Below are 21,341 nucleotides of genomic sequence, written 5' to 3'. Positions count from 1 at the left end.
GTGGTTTGTGATGTGTTGTCCACAGAGATCCCATTCTTGGAGTTCACGCATCCTCTGCATGCAAAATCAGATTCTTTTGAAAAATCAGTGTTTATTGGGGCCACGCCTGCACCCTGAATGCCCTCTATGCTCTCAGCTCTGGAGTGCAAAAAGTCAAGGTAAACACAAGCCACACTTTCTGTTCCTTCACTGATAAGACTCCCATAGAAGTAGGACTCTGATCAGCAGGGAAGAAACCATTCTCTTCTTCAAGTGAATGTTATGTTGACTATGTCAACCACCAAGGAGTTGGGAGTAGGGTGAGAAAAAAGGGTATTTGGAGCCCTTGGCTGGAATTTTTCTTTCTTTTAATTAGTCTTCATATACATGGGTGCAACGGTGACAGGAATCTGCCAAATGTTGTGGGCTGATTACAAGACAGCATCATTGACAGGCAGTGCTAGTTTGCCCTGAGATGTGGTAGGGAGGATATCCACTTGGGAGCACTGGAGCGCCTGTATTTCCTCCAAGGGAACCTGTAAGGTCTTGGCTACACTCTTCATCAAGTCCTGAAAAACTTTAAATTCAACTGCATAGGATCATGGAGATGGTATGATAGCTTCATGTAGAGATTACTAGGATTTGTTGGAAGGAGATACTTCCTCATTAGCTCTTGGCTGAGGTTTCTCCTTGAAGTTTTCTTGATAATGGAGGCTACCTGGAGAAGAGGCTCATCTTGATGGGACAACTTACAAAAAGACACCCCATAGAACTGTTCATCATAGAGAGGCCTAAATTACAGCTGCTGAGTGCTACTTTTATTGAATGAAAAAATACTAACAGTCTTACCTCATTGGACTATATAACTAGAAGAAGAGAGAAAAGAATACGCAAACTATTGTTCAACTGTGCTGTAAATATATTTAGAGAGAGAGAAGAGCACCAAAGTTTTCAAACCTGGTTCCCTAAATTTCAGCAACTAAATTCATATTTATGCATCTACAGAGCTAGTCTGATTTTTGTAGATAAATGACATCCACAACTTTCACTGAAATTACTATCTGATGTGGGCGCTCATACCCACCTGCGAAAATCAAGCCGCTTATTTAGGTGCCTAAGAATTGGAAAAATACACATATAGTATTATGCATATAAACTAACCTGCAGACACGGGCAGGAAAATACAGCTTCTGCCAGGACCGACAAAGATATTTAGAGTGATCGATCACGCGGATCCAGTCTAGCTCGTCCATGGACACCTCAATGTAGTAGGAATAAGACCTGTGGATTGCCAAAAATAATAATTAGAATAGAAGCATTCAATATTTATGAAATAACCTGCTTTCTGGAAGTTGGTGTCTATGTAAAAATGTATTTTCACAAAAGGGACCCATATCCAGACTTCTGTAAGGAGGCTGCATTACAAATCACTTTAAAAATAAATTTAATGTAATCATATGTTAAAAGATATTTTCAGAATTACATAAAATGACCAAAATAATAATTCCCATTCATAAAATGAGCTAAATTTAAAACCAGCACTGCAATTATTTCTGCTGAAATATTAACAAGATATCAGAGAAAATTTAGCAGATCATAAATGTCAGCCTGAAACCCTTAACTGGGAAATGCAAGTTTATTTTGTGTGATAAAGAAAATCAATGAAAAAGATGTTATCAGTCTTGACCTAGTTAGGTACTGTTGCCTCTCTATCCACGTAATTATCTAATCCTTCTTTGAATTCTACAAAGTTTTTTACTTAGTTGGTTCATATAGTGTCACAATTAGTTCAATAGGTTATTTATGCATTGACTAAAAACTATTTCTTCAGAAGTTTTAAATCTGTTGCCTTTCAGTGTTTCCAAGGGAGAAAAAAAAAAACACACAAATTCCAGTAGTCCTGAGTTGATGGAACTTTTGTTCAACAATAAAAGTTAAGCTTTTAAACTAACAGGTCACTTCTTAAAATTCGTATATGTTATTCTGAAAGAACAATAACTGCACTTGAGATTATAAGTGAGTTTATTTGAAAGAATTGGTAATGTTAATAATTTCTATTCTAAAATAATGAGAGTTGGTTACAAAAATCCAGTGGCAGGGTGACAATTTACTGACTGTATATTGTTAAAGGACTGGGATTAGTTTAACACAAGGATGGTCTACACTAGAAAATAATATCAAACCAACTACATCGCTCAGGGTGTGAAAAATCCACACATCTGAACAATGTAGTTAAGTTGACCTAAGTCCCTATGCAGACAACACTAGGTTGACGGAAGCATTTCAATGTAGAAAAGCTCATCATTGTTGTATACTAAATGTAATACTCTGTGAAAAACAAAAGGCATGAAAACTTTCCTCTTGCTTAACAGAATAAAGATATTTGCAAACAGCTGTATGATTTAGAGAACTATTAATAAAATAAAAAACCCCTTCCTGATAGCTAGTATTAAATTGATATATTTTTGCTAATAGAAAATAAGGCTTGGAATTTCCAAAGTTACTGTTTCACCGAACTTCAAATTTCACAAGTTTCCTTATACAGGTCTCTAAGAACTATATTCATAACTTGGTAATCACCAATTTGGGCAATTTTACTACACATAGGTTACTGTCACAAACCTAACAAAAACAGAAAGGTTTTTCATTAAAATGATATTATTTTAACCCAGGGGTAGGCAACCTATGGCACGCGTGCCAAAGGCGGCACGCGAGCTGATTTTTAGTGGCACTCACACTGCCCAGGTCCTGGCCACTGGTCCAGGGGGGCTCAGCATTTTAATTTAATTTTAAATGAAGTTTCTTAAACATTTTAAAAACCTTATTTACTTTACATACAACAGTAATTTAATTATATATTATAGACTTATAGAAAGAGATCTTCTAAAAACATTAAAATTTATTACTGGCACACAAAACCTTAAATCAGAGTGAATAAATGAAGACTTGGCACACCACTAGTGAAAGGTTGCTGACCCATTTTAACCAAAAGAATTCATTTTAAAATTCTCTTGCAGTGTTGTGAACCGAAACACAAGAATATCATGTCACTGCAGGAGAACCAGAAAGTGAAACTGATCAGCCCAGTGTCATTATCTAAATGCAAATGGGAAACATAGACAGCATAAATGGAGAGAAATCAACAGCTTGTTTAAAATTATTTTAATAATTTAAGCAGTTATTCGTAAAAGCAGTTTTATATAGTTAACTAAAGCATGCAGATGACTAAAATATTAGTCATTTTAACAGTGCAAAGTGAATGTGACTTGTTACATAAATAACAAGTATGAAGCAAAAAAACCTCCTAGGCCTATTCAAATGTTTAGAATTTAAATTCAAGTGGTCAATGCTATCCCAACCATGATATGTTATTGAAACTGTGCAATTTATAGGCATTTAATAAAAGTTAATAATTCAATATTTTATCTTTGAGGCAGGTGGGGTATAATCAGTTTTAATTTCTCTTAAATCAGGGTGACTTGTCACATACCGGCTATCTCTGTCCCAGAGTAGTATTCGTATGTGGTTGATTATCGATGGCTGACCTAGTTTAATTTCAATGCCAGAACGGCAGTCATCATCAATCGGGTGTCGGGAAAAGCCATGATCCAAGTCATAATTCTGTGTGTCCCCATCTAGCAAAGCAGACTTCAGCTCCCCTTTTACAACCTGGGCTCCATATTTCATAGTTGCAATGTTCTCACCTGGTACTAAAAGGAGAAAGAGAGAGTTGCTTACCAGTTATGATTTTACAGCACAAACAAATTAGCAGAGATGATTTGGTGGCTACACAACCCTTCAGGTTGCTTCAGGGTTGTGTGAGCCTAATTCAAAGGCCAATGAAGTTAATGGGAATTTATTGGCTCAATGGTCTTTGAATCAGGCCTACAAGTTGGGCCCCTTGTCTGCCAAAGCAGCAAAATCCAACCCTTGCCACAGAATTGTGCAACAAAATCTAGTCTTATCAAAATAGTTGGAGATATTGATCCTTAACTTCATTTGTAAAATACTGAGATATATGGTTGAAAAACATTGAGATAAAGTACTGTTGCTTTACAAAAAAAAATGTTTCTACCCCTCATAATTGTAAAGAAAATGCTGAAAACATGACCTGAATTCCAAATACTATGTTGTCTTCCTGACTCTGCAGACAGGCTGACAATAGCTTTTGAGTGTACATTCTCCCATTCATCTCAATGTGGTGTTAGGTCTAAAACCTAGATAATGTAGTTTAAAATGTCAACATTTTAACTATTTCATTGATGAACCTGTTAGCAGAAACACCCAGCTAAGATGCTGCCCCCATAATTGCAAACAGCCTCTGTTGCTTCCACAAATGCCAGAAGTTCTAGCTGTCTTTTATCCATCTGTCACAACCTCCAGCTGCACCCACTCCACACTAATTTGTACAAAGCATTTGTATTGTCAATACAAATATTTACAAGCATATTGAAGACTAAACATGAGTGGACAGCATAAAATAAATTTAACTTAATATAACAGGCTACTGTTTCCAGTATTACTTAAGTTCATATTTAATTTTTCAAACTTGTTAAGATTTAAATGAAGCTGCTGCAAAATTTAGGTCCAGCTTGCTATTGAGTTCATGGTGTCTCAGGCCATAAGGCTGAAACACAGGTATTTATTGACAGGAGGAAGGCTTGTGCAGAACAAGGCAGCCTCTACTTTGAGAGAATGTACATGGATCTGTTACAATCGTAGTCTTTCTATCCTGAACTGTTTGTGAAGTTTCTGGAAATCTGCCTATTCTCTGAAAGTAGTAATAATTAAGTGGGCTAACTCTAGACATTTCATGATGCATTATTTAATACTTTGAAGTGAATAGTTTTCTGATGATAGTTTACAGTTTAATTTGAACTTAGTACTTAAGGAAAAGCCACAGGAATTCAATTCTTAAAATAGCTACATTACTGACAGGGTGAGAAATCATGAGCTTCTGTGCCTGCTATCAATGGCCAAGTGACTATAGAGAAAAGGAAATCAGCAGGCAACATCCAGGCTTTGTAAACTTCCGTTTCATAGTGTTATAAAAAGAATGCCCCTTTATGAAAAAATTGAAAAAAATCCCAACATGAATGCAGAGGACCAGTAAAGCCTGTAGTTTCCAAAGTGAAAAACCTGAAGGGACAGCTGCTAAAAAAAGCAGTTTCCCATAATGAAAAGCTTATTCCCACATGATTTAAAAGACCACAATACCGAATATTCTCTAAGAGTATTCAACATTATTCTCAATTGCAGGGTAAATATTCTGTGCTATGTAACTGTTACTTTGTAGCACACAAATGTTTTTATAAAACACTTGGCTAACTGTAAAAGGTTAAAACCTAATTCACAAATAATACAAATCATCTAGTACAATGGGGGAGATAGGTTCTTATTACAGCAAACACAAGGGAAATGCTTTCCTCTCTCTTCATACGTAGAATAAAAGCTCTCTGGTGCAGGGACTGATTTTCATTTTACACATTATGTGGGCAAACAATGTAAAGGGGAAGTGAAAAAAATCAGATACAGAATATTTTTAAACTAAACAGCAAAACTATTATTTTTATTACAAAATTAGCATTAAAAATCTGACAGATACCTGCATTAAAGTTTGATTACTTTTTAGATATAAAGGTTCTGCAAATGGTTTTCCTTGAGGAAAAATTAAGCATTTTGATAAAAATACACTTTGCTGTAATTTACATGCTGAAGCAACATCTAGACTGTGAGAAGTTAACATATTTTCCTGTTTTCTATTTAATGTTTGTCATCCCTGCCATTGCAATTCTTCAGAAAAAGAACAAATGGAAGTTAGGAAACTATTCCAGTTATATTTTTCATTACTCTTTCTGCCTCCAGGGCCAGATAAAAATTCACACTCACTTAAACCAATTTCAGATATTCTCAAGTGTTCCCAAGGTGTTGATTTAGGCATTTTAATTGTATAGGTATTTACCAATTAGTAATATACCACTCATTTCTACTGATAAATTACAAATCCAAACATAGGGCCCTACCAAATTCATGATCCATTTTGGTCAATTTCAAGGTCATAGGATTTTAAAAATCATAAATTTCATGATTTCAGCTATTCAAATCTGAAATTTCATGGTGTTATAATTGTAGGGATCCTAACCCAAAAAGGAGTTGCGGGGGGAGGGGGGGAAGAAATCGCAACATTATTGTAGGGGGGTTGCAGTACTGCTATCTTTACCTCTGACCTATTGCTGGTGGTGGCGCTGCCTTCAGCGCTAGGCAGCTGGAAACCAATGGCTGCTGGCTGGGAGGCCAGCCCTTTAGGCAGAGCCGCTGCCAGCAGCAGTGCAGAAGTGAGGATGGCATGGTATGGTATTGCCACCCTTACTTCTGTGCTGCTGTTGGCAGGGCACTGCCTTCAGAGCTGGGTGCCTGGCCAACAGTCACCACTTTCCAGCCACCCAGCTCTGAAGGCAGCGCAGAATCAAGGGTGGCAATACCGCAACCACCCTAAAATAACCCTGTGACCCCCTGCAACTCCCTTTTGGGTCAGGACCCCCAATTTGACAAACACTGGTCTCCCCCATGAAATCTGTAGAGCGGGGGTCAGCAACCTTTCAGAAGTGGTGTGCCGAGTCTTCATTTATTCACTCTAATTTAAGCTTTCGTGTGCCAGTAACACATTTTAATGTTTTTAGAAGATCTCTTTCTATAAGTCTATAATATATATCTGAATTACTGTTGTATGTAAAGTAAATAAGGTTTTTTAAATCTTTAAGAAACTTCATTTAAAATTAAATTAAAATGCCGAGCCCCTCCGGACCAGTGGCCAGGACCCAGGCAGTGTGAGTGCCACTGAAAATCAGCTTGCGTGCTGCCTTCGGCACGCGTGCCATAGGTTGCCTACCCCTGCTGTAGAGCATATGGTAAAAGCCACACAAAAGACCTGATTTCACAGGGTGAGACCAGATTTCACAGTCCGTGACACATTTTTTCATGGCTGTGGATATGGCAGGGCCTTTGCCATAGAACAGTTGTATTTTGAAAGTCCATCCCCAACATGTTTAAAAAAATACTGATGCTCACTTAGCATGCCCCTGTAGTTGAGGTCCATGTCCCGACTTTCAGAACGAACTTTAATGGCATCCAAAATGGCATCAGGCGACAGCAATCCAGAAGGTCTTACAACATTTAGTAGTTCTGTCAGACTCATCAGGGGTAAGCGTACTGCCTGCATGATTTCAGCATGATTCTCCTTGGGGTTATGTTTACACCAGTTCATCAAAGCCTGGAAAATATCCTTCTCAGGTGCTGCAAATGAATCCCTCAGCACAACATTTAGAAGAGCAGCCTAAATAGAGAACATCCAAGTAAATTCATGTCTAAAATACAGCAAAAATTAACAGATCTTTAACTGGTAAAGCTATAAAAGCTCTTTCAAAACTTGATTATACTAGTGGGACAGTGACTCTGTAGACAAACATTATAGCCATTAACTAGCTCAGATGTAGCCAGAGCATTAAAAAGTATTTTACTGAGAAAAGGAATTTTGGTCAGGACTTTGGTTTAATGCCTATCCAGCAGATGGCACCTCTAACAGAGCAACATCCCCAAAGGAGTGAATGCCCTGCACTGTCAGATCAAAGTATAAGGCAAAGTCCTCATACTTGAATCCTAACCTTCTTGGTCAGAGGCAAAACCACTACTGGCTCACTATGATACTCTTACTGAGCAGCCTCCCTGGCCTTTCAGTTTTTATTTTGAGTATTGTATTCAGTTATAGCTTACTTGCTTTTACTCATTTTAATCACTTATGCAAGAATTCTAGATTTTCTACTTACATAATAGGTTATGATTGTACCACCACCACCAGAACTAGGCTTAGAATGTGTAAGTGTGTCAAGCCACTCAAATTAATTGTATCCCAATGTACTCTAAACTCTCAGTGCTGATGGGTCAAGGAGTAAATAAAGGTGATTTTTAGATTTGGCAGTACAGTGGGCTGCTAAAATAAAATTTTGGTAGCACACCTTTGAATTTAGCTATATGATCACTGGTGTGAAAATGAGATGCAGGTTTTGTATCACCCACTCCAAGCTCTTTCCCTCCTCCTTTCTTTTTTGGGGCCAAGCTGCAGAAAAGATTCACATAGCTCTATCTCCTGGACAGAAGCACAAACACGCACTGATTGCAAAATGAAACCAACCAGAATTGAACAACTTTTTGCATTTTCACTTTGCAGACAGTATAAGTAGGAATGAGCCTTCGAACAAGGAAGTCCTCCTGCAACACTGGTTTTCCCACAAACTCCAGCTACTGTAAAGGAGGTAGCATGTTTCCTGGTCAAGGAGTCTGCTGATTTGTTCCATTCTACACTGATGTTATCTCCAATGCATTCTTAGTTGATATATTATATCTGGCATCAAGTAGTTAACAGTGAGGGCTTCAGTGTCAAAAGGGAGGGGGAGCAATTATAATCTCCTCTGTAACCAGATACCGAGTTAGTTAGCTCTGTAAGGTCTCTGGTCCCTATTCATAGAATAGATGTTCTCATTAAACCTGCCAAAAAAGTCAGTATATTTTTTACAGTAAAAGGGACTTGAAATATTTTTCATACACGTTTCAATATCCCTTTATAACCACTCATTGAAAGCTTGAAACTGAAACGTGCATTCTTACAAAAAAATTCTGCTATTTCACATGTACCGTGGTTGGAGTGCTGGGTTACCAATACTGAGTTTTGAGGCAGATGAAACAATATGGGAGTATTTACTGTAAGAAAAAAAAAAAAGACATCTAGGACTAAATCCTCTGGTGCAGTGTAGCCACTTGGTACTGTACCACTGATGTATCCAGCCCAGAAGGCTCACTCTAGTGCATGGGGGAACTCCAGTGGCACAGAGCTACCACAGACATTCCTATGCACATTCATATACTACCTCTAGTACAATGTAGGGGGTGTGACCAGAGAACGGGACATAACTAGAATACCCCTACTCTGCAATGATCCACAATTGTGGTTTCAGCCCATTGGGACTGTTAGCAGCTGGTGTAAACTGCAGCAGCCCAAAGGTTGCTCCAACTTATGCTGGGAGAATGATCCTGCATGTAGGAGACCTAGGATCAGGAGAATGAACGTAAACTGAGTTTTATGCCATCCTTGCAGCTCCTGCCTCCAAACCTTTACTGCGTACACTTTGGCCAGGCTTCAAATGCCAGACTATATTGTTTAAAGGACAGTGCAGACTTTACAAATATGTAAGAAAACATACATAAGAAAAGAAGGTAAATATTTTGCTCCTATCCTTTACAATGTCCTGTTAGGAGTCATGTTTAACTTTTATAATTGGTCACAGTTGACTAGCTTAATGGATATTACATTTAGGAATGATCTTTAGGGTCTCTTTATTACCACAATGTTTATAGAGTACTACAAAATATTAGTTATTCATCTCATCTTGACTTGAGTAACTCCAGCAATGCAATTTCACTGCTAACTGACCCTACTATTAAAGTTTCCTATTACTTGACCTATACTTCTCTTTTCTTCATTTCAGACCACTATTAGTATTTTATCATAGTGTTTTTTATAGATCACAACCAACCAATGTCTGAAAGAACGTACAAAGACGCACCTTAGAAAGTGACAGAAAGCCTTCGCTGGAGAGCACCTCTTGAGCATTTCTATCCATAAACATACAGCACATACAAGTCAGTTTAGGGAGTGAGTAGAGACTGGCAACATCAAAGGTCATACAAACATTCTGAATATTAAGTATGGTGCAAAGATACTCAGAGGTGGAATCCTCCAATTCTGGGAATCCATATTTGTGAGCCAGGCTCAGGAAATCCAGGAGGACCTCTTCCTTCTCATCTCTTAATGTAGCACGGCCTGTGTAGATATATTTCAGCAGCATTGTAAATGCTTCTGCAGTGGTATCCTGAAGAGGGATTTCTGCTTCAGGCTGAGATTCTCTCATTCCACCATATAATAATGCTCTAGAGACAGAAAGAAAATGTGAGAAACTTGCACCCTAATAATGGGTGCCTTGTTATATATATTTAAACAGTAAATAAATCAAGCGGCCTAGAGTGCAACCAAATGCCAGGTGAAAAGAATAAATGAAGATATATTTGCAATGACTCCTCAGAAGAGGCCATATAAAATGAAAAAGAATGGTTTTGAAAATTTGAAATGGAAGCTATGTGAACAACTTAAAATTCAGCTCTACTCTGATAGTGTCTACATAGGAGTAGCACTGTGGGGTCTCTTCATTATTATCTCAATTATTCTACCTCAAGTTTAGTCAGTTTACAGGTAAAAAGAATGGGATCTGAGGTTTTTGGGGTTTTTTTAAATTTCAGCTCTGAAAATTTACCCTGGGATCTGACAGTTAAGTTAGGTTCTTTACTACTGACATATCACCACCAGAACTTTCAGACCAAATTATATCCTTAGTGACACCTGCACAGCCCCACTGAAAGTTGGGGAAGCAGAAGTACTGACAGGTGAAATGACTTGCTAATGCTCATATTATGAAAGAATAGTAGAACTGGCAATGGAACCCAGGAGTGTAAATGCTCATTTCCTTTCTCTATCCATTAACTACAGCATAGAACAGCCTTGGAGTCCTAGGTGATGAGACTTATGTTGCAAACTTTTTGATTCTTCACATTTTCTCTAGATCAGGGGTCTCAAATACGCGGCCCGCAAGCACCTCACAGCCCCCTCGCCCTCCCCCGGCATTCACCTAGAGCGGCTCTGGCCCGGCGTGCACTGGGGGCAGGGCAGGCTCCCTGCCTGCCTGCCTGCCCTGCCCCCGTGCTGCTCCGGGAAGCAGAAAGAACGTGGGGGAAGAGAGGCACAGGGGCATGTGTTGCTGTTGCTTCAGGCACCGCCCCCAGCAGCTCCCATTGACCGTTCCCCGTTCCCAGCCAATGGGAGATGCTGTGGGTGGTGCCTGAAGCAACAGCAACACACGCTCCTGTGCCCTTGCTCCCCCACGTTCCAGCCGCTTCCCAGAGCGGCACGGGGGCAGGGCAGGCAGGGAGCCTGCCCTGACCCCGATGTGTGCTGGGCCAGAGCCTGACCCCCAAACCCCTTCTGCAGCCCTGAGCCTCTTGCCACACCCTGCACCCCAACCCCTGCCACACTCCTCCTGCACCCCAACCCACTGCCCAGAGCCCCTTGCCACAACCCGACCCCCTACCCTGAGCCCCCTGCCACACCCTGCACCCCTCCTGCACCCCGCACCCCTCCTGCACCCCAACCCCCTTCCCTGAGCCGCCTGATGCACTCTGCACCTGACCCCCTGCCCTGAACCACCTACTGCACCCTGCACCCCAGTCCACTTCCCTGAGCTCCCTGCTGCACCCCGCACCCCTGCCCTGAGCCCCCTGCTGCACCCGCACCCCTCCTGCACCCCAACCCCCTTCCCTAAGCCGCCTGACGCACCCTGCACCTGACCCCCTGTCCTGAACCCCCTACTGCACCCCACACCCCTGTACCCCAGTCCCCTTCCCTGAGCCACCTGCCGAGCCACCTGCTACACCCCACACCCCTCCTGCACCCCAACCCATTGCGCTGACCCCCTGCCGCACCCCACTCCTCCTGCACCCCACCCCAACTCCCTGCCCTGACTCCCTGCCGCACCCCTCATCCCTCCTGCACCCCACACCCCTTCTGCATCCCAACCCCCTTCCCTGCACCTGACTCCCTGCCCTGAACCCACTGCCATACCCCACACCCCACACCAGCTCCCTGCCCTGAGCCCCCTGCTGCACCCCTCCTGCACCCCGACCCCCTGCCCTGACTCCCTGCCACACCCCTCATCTCTCCTGCACCCCACACCCTAACTCCCTCCCCGTGACCCCTGCAACACCCCTCCTGCACCCCCTAGGGGTAGAGAGGAGGCGGAGTTGGGGTGGGGATTTCGGGGGAAGGGTTGGAATGGGGGCAAGGGCGGGGCCTCATGGAAGGGGTGGAGTGGGGTCAGGGCCGAGGGCGGCAGGGGGGAGGTGTCAGTAATGCGGCCCTCGGGCCAATGTACTAGTCCTCATGTGGCCCTTGTGGTCATTGGAGTTTGAGACCCCTGCTCTAGATAATAGGTAATTTGTGCATTCTGTACCCATACATCTTAGTTTAATCACTAGCCTCTCTGGCATTCATATGAGAGAAGAATTATCTTGAAATTTTACTATGTACAGTTTAAGAATGGGAAGTAGATCTGCTGTGTTAAAAGGAGACATGAGTTTCAACCCAATTTTTAAACATGCAATATTTTCCTAGGTCATATTGCAGCAGAAAGAGCCTTTTAAATGAACAATTTCAACAAGAAAGGCTAAAACTAAACATTTGTAATAAATAAATAGTATACAAAATGGGAAATGACTGCCTAGGAAGGAGTACTGTGGAAACAGGTCTGGGGGTCATAGTGGACCACAAGCTAAATACAAATCAACAGTGTAACACTTTTGTAAAAAAAGCAAACATCATTATGGGATGTATTAGCAGGTGTTGTAAGCATGTGTGACGTTACTGACAAAATCTGTAACTGTATAGATCACTGTTGCAACCGCTGTTATATATTTGCAGCATATATTGTACAAAGGTTGTTGTGTGAGGTGTCCATGGGAAGGTTATGATTGGCTGGTTATAATTATGCTATTTGTATATGTGTACCATTTTGTAGTTGAAGTTATGAATATTGGCTGTATACTGTCTGTATTTCAAACTTATGCTATGCTTCTGGGTGACACCCCAGACAAGTTGGTGTCAGCTCTGCCTAGCCTGCTTGATGGCTCATTAAGGACCATCAGCTATACAACTGACCCATTGAAAGAAGGCAGACACAGCTTGTGACTGAGGTTTTCCATGCCATGTGATGGACAGCTTGTCTTTGGGACAAAGAAAGCAGAGACCACATGGCAAAACACTATAAAAAGTTGCTGTAGCTCCTCCATTTTGTCTTCAATCCTGCTTCTTACTTCTGGAGGGACTTTGCTACGAACGGAAGCTCTACACAAAGGACTGATGACCCATCCCAGCTGGAGATGTACTCCAGAGACTTGATTTGAACCTGCAGTTTATTCCATCAGTGCTACAAGCCTGAACCAAGAACTTTGCTATTACTGTATGTAATTGATTCCATTTAACCAATTCTAGCTCTCATCTATATCTTTTTTCCTTTTATGAATAAACCTTTAGATTCTAAATGATTGGCAACAGCGTGATTTGTGGGTAAGATCTGATTTGTATATTGACCTGGGTTTGAGGCTTGGTCCTTTGGGATTGAGAGAACATCTTTTCTTTTACTGGGGTATTGGTTTTCATAACTATTTGTCCCCATAACGAGTGGCACTGGTGGTGATACTGGGACACTGGAGTGTCTAAGGGAATTGCTTGTGTGACTTACAGTTAGCCAGTGGGGTAAAACCAAAGTCTTCGCTGTTTGGCTGGTTTGGTTTGGCTTGGTGCACAGAAACCCCAGCCTTGGGCTGTAACTGCTCTGCTTTAAGCAATTTGTCCTGAATTGACTCTCTCAGTTGGGTCCTACCAGAACCAGAATTGTTACAGCATGACACCAGAACTAATTCTTCCACTCTACTCCATGCTAATTAGACCTCAACTGGAGTACTGTGTACAGTTCTGGGTGCCACATTTCAGTGCAGATGTGGACAAATTGGAGAAAGTCCAGAGAAGAGCAACAAAAATGATTAAAGGGTCTAGAAAACATGACCTATGAGGGAAGATTAAAAAAAATTGGGTTTGTTTAGTCTGGAAAAGAGAAGATTGAGGGGGAACATGGTAACATTTTTCAAGTACATAAAAGGTTGTTACAAGGAGGAGGGAGAAAAATTGTTCTTCTTAACCTCTGAAGAGAGGACAAGAAGCAATGGGCTTAAATTGCAGCAAGGGAGGTTTAGGTTGGACATTAGGAAAAATTTCCTACTTGTCAGGGTGGTTAAACACTGGAATAAATTGCCTAGGGAGGTTGTGGAACCACCATCATTGGAGATTTTTAAGAGCATGTTAGACAAATACCTGTCAGGGATGGTCTAGATAATACTTAGTCCTGCCATGAGTGCAGGGGACTGGACTAGATGACCTCGAGGTCCCTTCCAGTCCTATGATTCTATGATACAAGCATGTTACCTGTATTTACACTTTTATTTTACAGAGGAAACCAACATCGTATTTACATCATCCCATTTGTGTTCTGAAGTTTATTTCTTTTTAATCTGTAAATTGAGAGCTCAATTTAATGAAAGTAAAAAACATTATGATGTCATGGTATTTTCCAGCTTTTTACAGTTGGCCACAATGGTTTGATGCACGGGAAGCATTCACACAAGAAAGGTCATGTTCAGTAAATAGCCAATTATAAGAGTATTTCTCTGAACTTCCCAGGGTATTATAATAAATAATAATAATAATATTTCATACACAAAGTTTCCTGTAAGCTGGACAAGAAGCAATACATCACCTGAAATAATGGCATCTAGCAGCCAGAATCACTCTATGTGCAGGAAAACGTTTCTTTTCTACAATAAAGGTAACATCACTATACTCCTCCCCATTCATCAGAGCGCCAACATTCTCTGACAAAATGTGAACATGGTCAATTTCCCCCACAGCTGTGTAAGGACGGAGTGGGTGACTATTACTCATCTTGATGAAGTGATGGTATTGGCAGCCTATAGGAAGAAAGAAAAGAACTATAAGCATTTTTAAAACTGGATACTGAAGTTACCTCAGAGAACAAGTTACAATTACAAAAAAGCTAATGTAGATGGAATTTGGATAATTACAAGGGATAACAATTATTTAGTGAGGTTTTTGCTAAGTCAATTACAATGGGAACCCACTCAACTTGCTTCAAAAATTATATTTCAGTTTGATTTCAGATATCTCCACCATACTTTTATTCTGCCAATGCATCTGTTCTAAATCAACAAGATGCCATCAATCAAATCAAAGTAACTGAATGGGCTATAAAGCTTCTGCACTTCTAAATGATTCACAAATGACAAAACTCTGTATATATTAAAAATTAGTTGACTGACCTGGGAGAGAGAAATCATTATCTGACCAAACTGGCTTAGTCTAAATACTAAAATCTATGCTAAAGTGTTTTCATCAGTAATTAGCCAGATTATGAGTGTTCATGACATATTCTGACTGGATCCAGATTAACTTTCTAGAACTGAAATAATTAGTGATTCTTAATGACTAACATATGAAGATTGTTCCGAGAGCAAAATTCTACCAGGCAGAGATTCCAGTAAATCCTTGAAAGACTTAGAGGACTCCACTGGGAAGCCATCTCCACTAAGTGTATTTTCAGACTGAAGAGGCTTTATGAGAAAAAAAGACCTACTCTTCAATTGCAGAGTCTAGAAGATCTCTTGAGGGAAGAAATGGCATTTACAAGGCATATGGTTTAGCTATTTATTTCACTCAGTATGTGTACCCATGCGGTGTATAATTTGAAATAACATTCCTTAAACGTCAAATATCACTTGGGGAGAGAAACATGCTGTCTATACTTAAACAGAAAATATACCTCTGAATAATTTCTTCTCACCTAACAGACCAGAAACTTACCCCACTTGATTCTCTGGCCATATACTTTACCTCTGGAAATTCACAAGCTTAAATTGAACATGCAGATAGCCATAAAGCAGGGTTTCTCAAACAGGGGTCGCCGCTTGTGTAGGGAAAGCCTCTGGCAGGCTGGGCTGGTGTGTTTACCTGCCCCGTCCGCAGGTCCGGCCAAACCCAGCTCCCACTGGCCGAGAATTGCCCGGGGCAGTGATCCGTGGCCAGTGGGAGCTGCGATTGGCTGGACCTGCGGACGGGGCAGGTAAACACACCGGCCCGGCCCACCAGGGGCTTTCCCTACACAAGCGGCGACCCCTGTTTGAGAAACCCGCCATAAAGGGTGATATGTCCTTGACTTCATTAACATTATTATAGGAAATTTCAATATTATACCATAAATTAAGGGGGTGATGGCCATTCTATTCTAAGCCTCGACTGTTAGTCTCCTATAACTTCCCCAAAAAATGTGGGGGAGCAAAATTTGTTAGATTTGTGTGTTGAGTGTCCTCCACCATTGGGCTTTAGGAGGCATTCAGTTCAGAAATTTTTTACTAATTTTTTTTGAGTTATTTTCCCTCTTTGATACCCTCTTGGAATTTCCTTGTTCACTGAACGTATCCAAGAAAGCAGTACCACAAATACCAGAGTTCTCATTGCAACTAAACACAAGCCACAATATTTGTGATAACACAGATTGATGTATTCTGGGATACCTTCTGTGAACCAGGAAGTACCAAAATGATTTCACAGAGGGGACAAGGGAATTTTAGAAGTTAACGTTTATTTCTGTGCAGCCCAGCTTCTGGGGACATGCAATGCTCCTCAGAATAACTAAATATTTCCCATCATTCTGTTTAAATATGAATACATAGTACTATAGTAAATGCAATGGTGAATTCACACTACTGTGGCTCTTTTGGGTAATACTGACCACTAATTTGGCTCCTGAACCACTGAAGTCTGAGTATCACTGGTGTACAGGATGATAGGTAGAATCTGGTTTCAGGGAATATTTCTGGGAGGCTTTGCCATTTAGCCCAATAGATGGGATTTTGCCCTCTGAAAGGCACAATGTTGTGCTAGTCAAGAGTATGGACTACAACTATTCTGATTGCTGGAGATGCAGAGTTCCAAGAAATGGATTGGCTACCGGTGTGGGAACTTTTCCAATTCTGTAGCAACAAAGGATTGAGATGACTGATAACTTGATATAGATCAAGTGTTGGGGGGTTAGAATTTACCTTTCAACCTTGAGTAGGGCACTGTAAGATACTAAAGCTGGTTTGAAATAGAGGTTCTGGTCACATTCAGTGCATAATCTGTTTGGAATTAGGCCAAGTACAGCCATTATTTAATCATAAATGGCACTGCCTGATCACGCCTGCATTGCAGAGACATTGCAGGAAGTTGCCAATGACGCCAACTGGCTGATCTCTGCCCTGCTGGTTACTTCATGAGATATAAATCCAGGCAGGGTCAGTGACAGTGTATGCCCATACTTTTTAATTTTAAGATGCAGCGCAGGAGGTGACACCCTTGAAAATGAATTTGAATACACCCTAGTATCAAATAAATCTAGAGATCAAGGTGATATACAGGCCACCTTACAACTCTAAGATTTTTCTCAAGATGATTCAGCTTTGCATTACAGCCATTAAAACTAACAGTCCTAGATGATGTTACTACCAAGGATGACTCATGTATGCAATTTTGCAATCTCACCACTTGCACAACAGCTACAAGAGTACCCAAAGCAGTTTCAGGCACAAGCTGTATTGGTCAGCGCACTTTTAATTTGATATTCAGAATTGGTTTGGAAACTAAGAACATAAGAATGATCATACTGGGTTAGACCAATGGTCCATCTAGCCCAGTATCCTCTCTTCCTACAGTGGCCACTGCCAGATACTTCAAAGAGAATGAATAGAATAGGACAATCATCAAGTGATCCATTTCCTGTCATCCACTCCCAGCATCTGCCAGTCAGAGGCTGAGGAACATCCAGAGCATGAGGTTGCATCCCTGACCATCTTGGCTAATAGCCACTGATGGACCTATCCTCCATGAACTTACCTAATTCTCCTTTGAATCCGGTTATAGTTTTGGCCTTCACAATATTCCCTGGCAACAAGTTCCACAGGTTGACTGTGCACTGCGTGAACTTCCTTTTATTTGTTTTATGCCTCCTGCCTATTAATGGTGACCTCTGATTCTTCTGTTATATGAAAGGCTAAACAACACTTCCTTATTCACTTTCTCCACACCGTTCACAATTTCATAGACCTCTATCATATCCCCGCCGCCCCCCATGACCTATTTTCCAAGCTGAACAGTGTGTCTTTTTAATATATCTCATCATACGGAAGCTGTTCCATAACCCGAATAATTTTTGTTGCCCTACTATGTACCTTTTTCCAATTCTAATATATCTTTGGGATGGGGTGACCAGAATTGCACACAGTAGTCAACGTGTGGGCATAACATGGATTTATATAATGGCATTATGATATTTACTGTCTTATCATCTATCCCTTTCCTAATGGTTCCTGATCCTGTTAGCTTTATTGACTGCTGCTGCACACTGAGTGGATGTTTTCAAAGAATTAACAAGAATGACTCCAAGATCTCTTTCTTGAGTGGTAATAGCTAATTTAGATCCCATCACTTTGTATGTATAGTTGGGATTATGTTTTCGAGTGTGCATTACTTTGAATTTATCAACATTGAAATTCATCTGCTATTTTGTTGCCCAGTCACCCAGTTTTGTGAGATCCCTTTGTTAACTCTTCACTCTTTTGCTTTGGACTTAACTATCCTGAGTAATTTTGTATCGTCAGCAAATTTTGCTACCTCACTGTTTACTCCTTTTTCCAGATCATTTATGAACACTGAACAGTATTGGTCCCACTACAAATCCGTGGGGGACCCTGCTATTTACCTCTCTCCATTCTGAAAACTCACCATTTATTCCTTTCCTTTATTTCCTGTCTCTTAACCAGTTAATGATCCATGAGAAAATCTTCCCCCATTTATTCCATGACTGCTTACTTTGCTTAAGAACCTCCGGTAAGGGACCTTGTTCAAAAGCTTTCTGAAAGTCCACGTACACTATATCCACTGGGTCACCCTTGGCAGGGGTGGCTCCAGGCCCCAGCACGCCAAGCGCGTGCCTGAGTAGCAGATATGAAGGAGAGAAAATGGGAAAGCACCTTCCCCCCAGCTTATAGAGGAACTGCAGCACTGCTGTGATAAGGCTACATCAGTCCACTGGCTGAGGTAGCGCGTGCTTGGGGCGGCATGCCGGGGGGGGCGCTCTGCCGGTCGCCGGGAGGTCCACTGGTCCCGCGGCTTCGGTGGACCTCCCGCAGCTGTGCCTGTGGGAGGTCCACTGGAGCCGCGGGACCGGCGACCAGCAGAGCGTCCCCCGCAGCATGACGCCGTGCTTGGGGCGGCAAAAGGTCTAGAGCCAACCCTGACCCTTGGCCACACATTTGTTGACACAGTCAAAGAATTCTAATAGCTTGGTGAGGCACAATTTGCCTTTACAAAAGTTGAGTTGAATCTTCTCCAACAAATCATGCTCATCCATGTGTCTGATAATTCTGTTTACTATAGTTTCAACCAGTTTGCCTGGTATTGAAGTTAGGTTTACCAATCTGTAAATGCCAAGATCACTCAGGAACCGTTTTTAAAAATCAGATTTATATTAGCTCTCCAGTCATCTTGTACAGAGGCTAAGTTAAGCAAAGGGTTACATACCACAGCTAGTAGCTCTGCAATTTCATATCTGAATTCCTTTATAACCCTTGGGTGAACACCATGTGGTCCTGGTGACTTATTAATATTTAATTTATCAATTTGTTCCAAAACCACCTCTACCGACACCTCAATCTGGTACAGTTCCTCAGGATTTGTCACCTAAAAAAAAATGGCTCAAGTGTGGGAATCTCCCTCATATTCTCTGCAGTGAAAACTGATGCAAAGAATTAACTTAGCTTCTATGCAATGGCATCGTCTTCCGTGAGTGCTCCTTTAGCACCTTGATTGTCCAGTGGCCCCACTGGTTGTTTGGCAGGCATCCTGCTTCTGATGTACTTATAAAAAAAATGTTGCTGTTAGTTTTTGAATATTTGCGAATTGCTCTTCAAATTCTTTTTTTGACCTGCCTAATTATACTTTTACACTTGCCTAGCCCGAGTTTATGCTCCTTTTTATTTTCCTCATTAGGATTTGACTTCCAGTTTTTAAAGGATGCCTGTTTCTTTTACTCTGTTTAACCATGATAGCATTTTTTGGTCCTCTTACTATTCTTTTTAATTTGGTGTATACAATTTTTCTGGATCATCTATAGTACTACGCAAGCAATAGTGGAAGTGCCTTTTGATGAGTTCATGCTTTCTTCTTACATAGGGGACAGATGGATGTACTTAATTATAATTATTCCTTTTTTTCCACTGGTTCTCGTATGCAAGATTCTATTGTTACCACTCCTGTTCACTGTCTGTTTATGGCCACTGAATGAAAGCAAGAAACATTATCAATTATACCACTACCAACTTGCACACAACACTCAAATGTACACCACTTTGGTGCCAAATTCCAAAACTGAATTAACGAAGATACTAATGAATCAAACTTGTTAATAGGAATAAACATGAAGAGGAGAAATGGCTGGATGAGGGCAGAATATGCATTTCTGACCCTGGTATCTGTTTAGAATTCATACTCTTTCCATTGTTACTTTGGGATTCCCACAGAGTGGCATTCATTCATAGCATCACTTTTTCATCCAAGGTTGGTTAGGCAATGGTGGCCTCTCCCCTCAAAACACAAAATCTATAGTGATCTATGTTTTTATAAATTTTAGGCTAGATTACTGGAATGGCTTTAATTCAGGTTACCTTTGAAGTGACTTGGAAGTAGTTTATCTTAAAAATGTGTGAAACTACTAAAAACCCATTACAGTAGTGCTCTGCACTTGCTAAATACTTAACTCTGGATGCAATTTAAGGTGATCTATAAAGCCTGAAATAGTCTGAGATCTGAAGAGTTCACTTGTCTCTATCCCATCATGGTGGGAAATATCTGCTGGGTAGCTCTTTCTGATTGTTCTTGTAGTTTTATTGCCAAGAACAGTAGTAGGGCATTAAGGCTATAACTTGCATGTGTTGGTGGTTCACCAGAGACTAGCAGATTGTCTACACTACATCTTATGTCGGCATAATTTATGTCACTCAGGAAGGTAAATAAATCACAACCCAAGCCCCAGTGTGTACAGCACTATGTCAACAGGAGAGCTTCTCTCCTGTTGGCTTAGAGCGGTTACATTAGAAAGCTTACAGTGGTGCAGCTATATCACTGTAAACTCTCTTGTGTAGCCGTTCCCTGAGGTTAGCAAGCTTTAGCACAAAAAGCAAGGTCTATCAGATTACAAGGCCTTGTTTACAAACATCATGATAGACCTACAATTTACTCCAACTGGTCTTCCAAACTTTGATTGGTTTAATTGTACCTTCAACAACCAAGATGCTATAGTAGTGGGTACTCCACAGAAATTTAACTAAAATTTTGTTCTGTTCAGTAAACCTAAGGACATACTAATTTTGTATCACCTACACAATCTCAAATACTAATTTGTTAAACCAGAAATGCCCTCAATCACTTCCCCCCTCCAATACTAAAAAAAGGGCATATACATTTCTGGGTGGGTACCTCTTTCAGCTAAGAACCTGTGAAAAATGAAGTCAAGTATTGGTTACACAATGTATTAGTACTG

At 40.9% G+C, this 21,341-nt stretch overlaps 1 protein-coding gene across 3 annotated transcripts in view; it reads right to left on the bottom strand.

The window, feature by feature from the left end:
- BTBD9 (BTB domain containing 9) overlaps window positions 1-21,341 on the bottom strand; it is a 280,634-nt gene that overhangs the window by 244,921 nt on the left and 14,372 nt on the right. For all 3 annotated transcript variants that reach the window (XM_039529948.1, XM_039529950.1, XM_039529949.1), the window contains exons 4-8: window positions 14,448-14,658; window positions 9,597-9,960; window positions 7,048-7,312; window positions 3,470-3,689; window positions 1,141-1,260 (exon numbers count right to left, since the gene is read on the bottom strand). In XM_039529948.1, the coding sequence (XP_039385882.1) occupies window positions 1,141-1,260; window positions 3,470-3,689; window positions 7,048-7,312; window positions 9,597-9,960; window positions 14,448-14,632 (1,154 nt within the window). In that variant the 5' untranslated portion in view covers window positions 14,633-14,658. The remainder of the gene's footprint in view (window positions 1-1,140; window positions 1,261-3,469; window positions 3,690-7,047; window positions 7,313-9,596; window positions 9,961-14,447; window positions 14,659-21,341) is intronic.

The sequence above is a fragment of the Mauremys reevesii genome, linkage group 3 (genome assembly GCF_016161935.1).
Source record: "Mauremys reevesii isolate NIE-2019 linkage group 3, ASM1616193v1, whole genome shotgun sequence".
Classification (NCBI taxonomy): Eukaryota; Metazoa; Chordata; order Testudines; family Geoemydidae; genus Mauremys; species Mauremys reevesii.
Note: the sequence above shows the minus strand (reverse complement) of the source record. Positions and strands in the feature narration are given on the sequence as shown.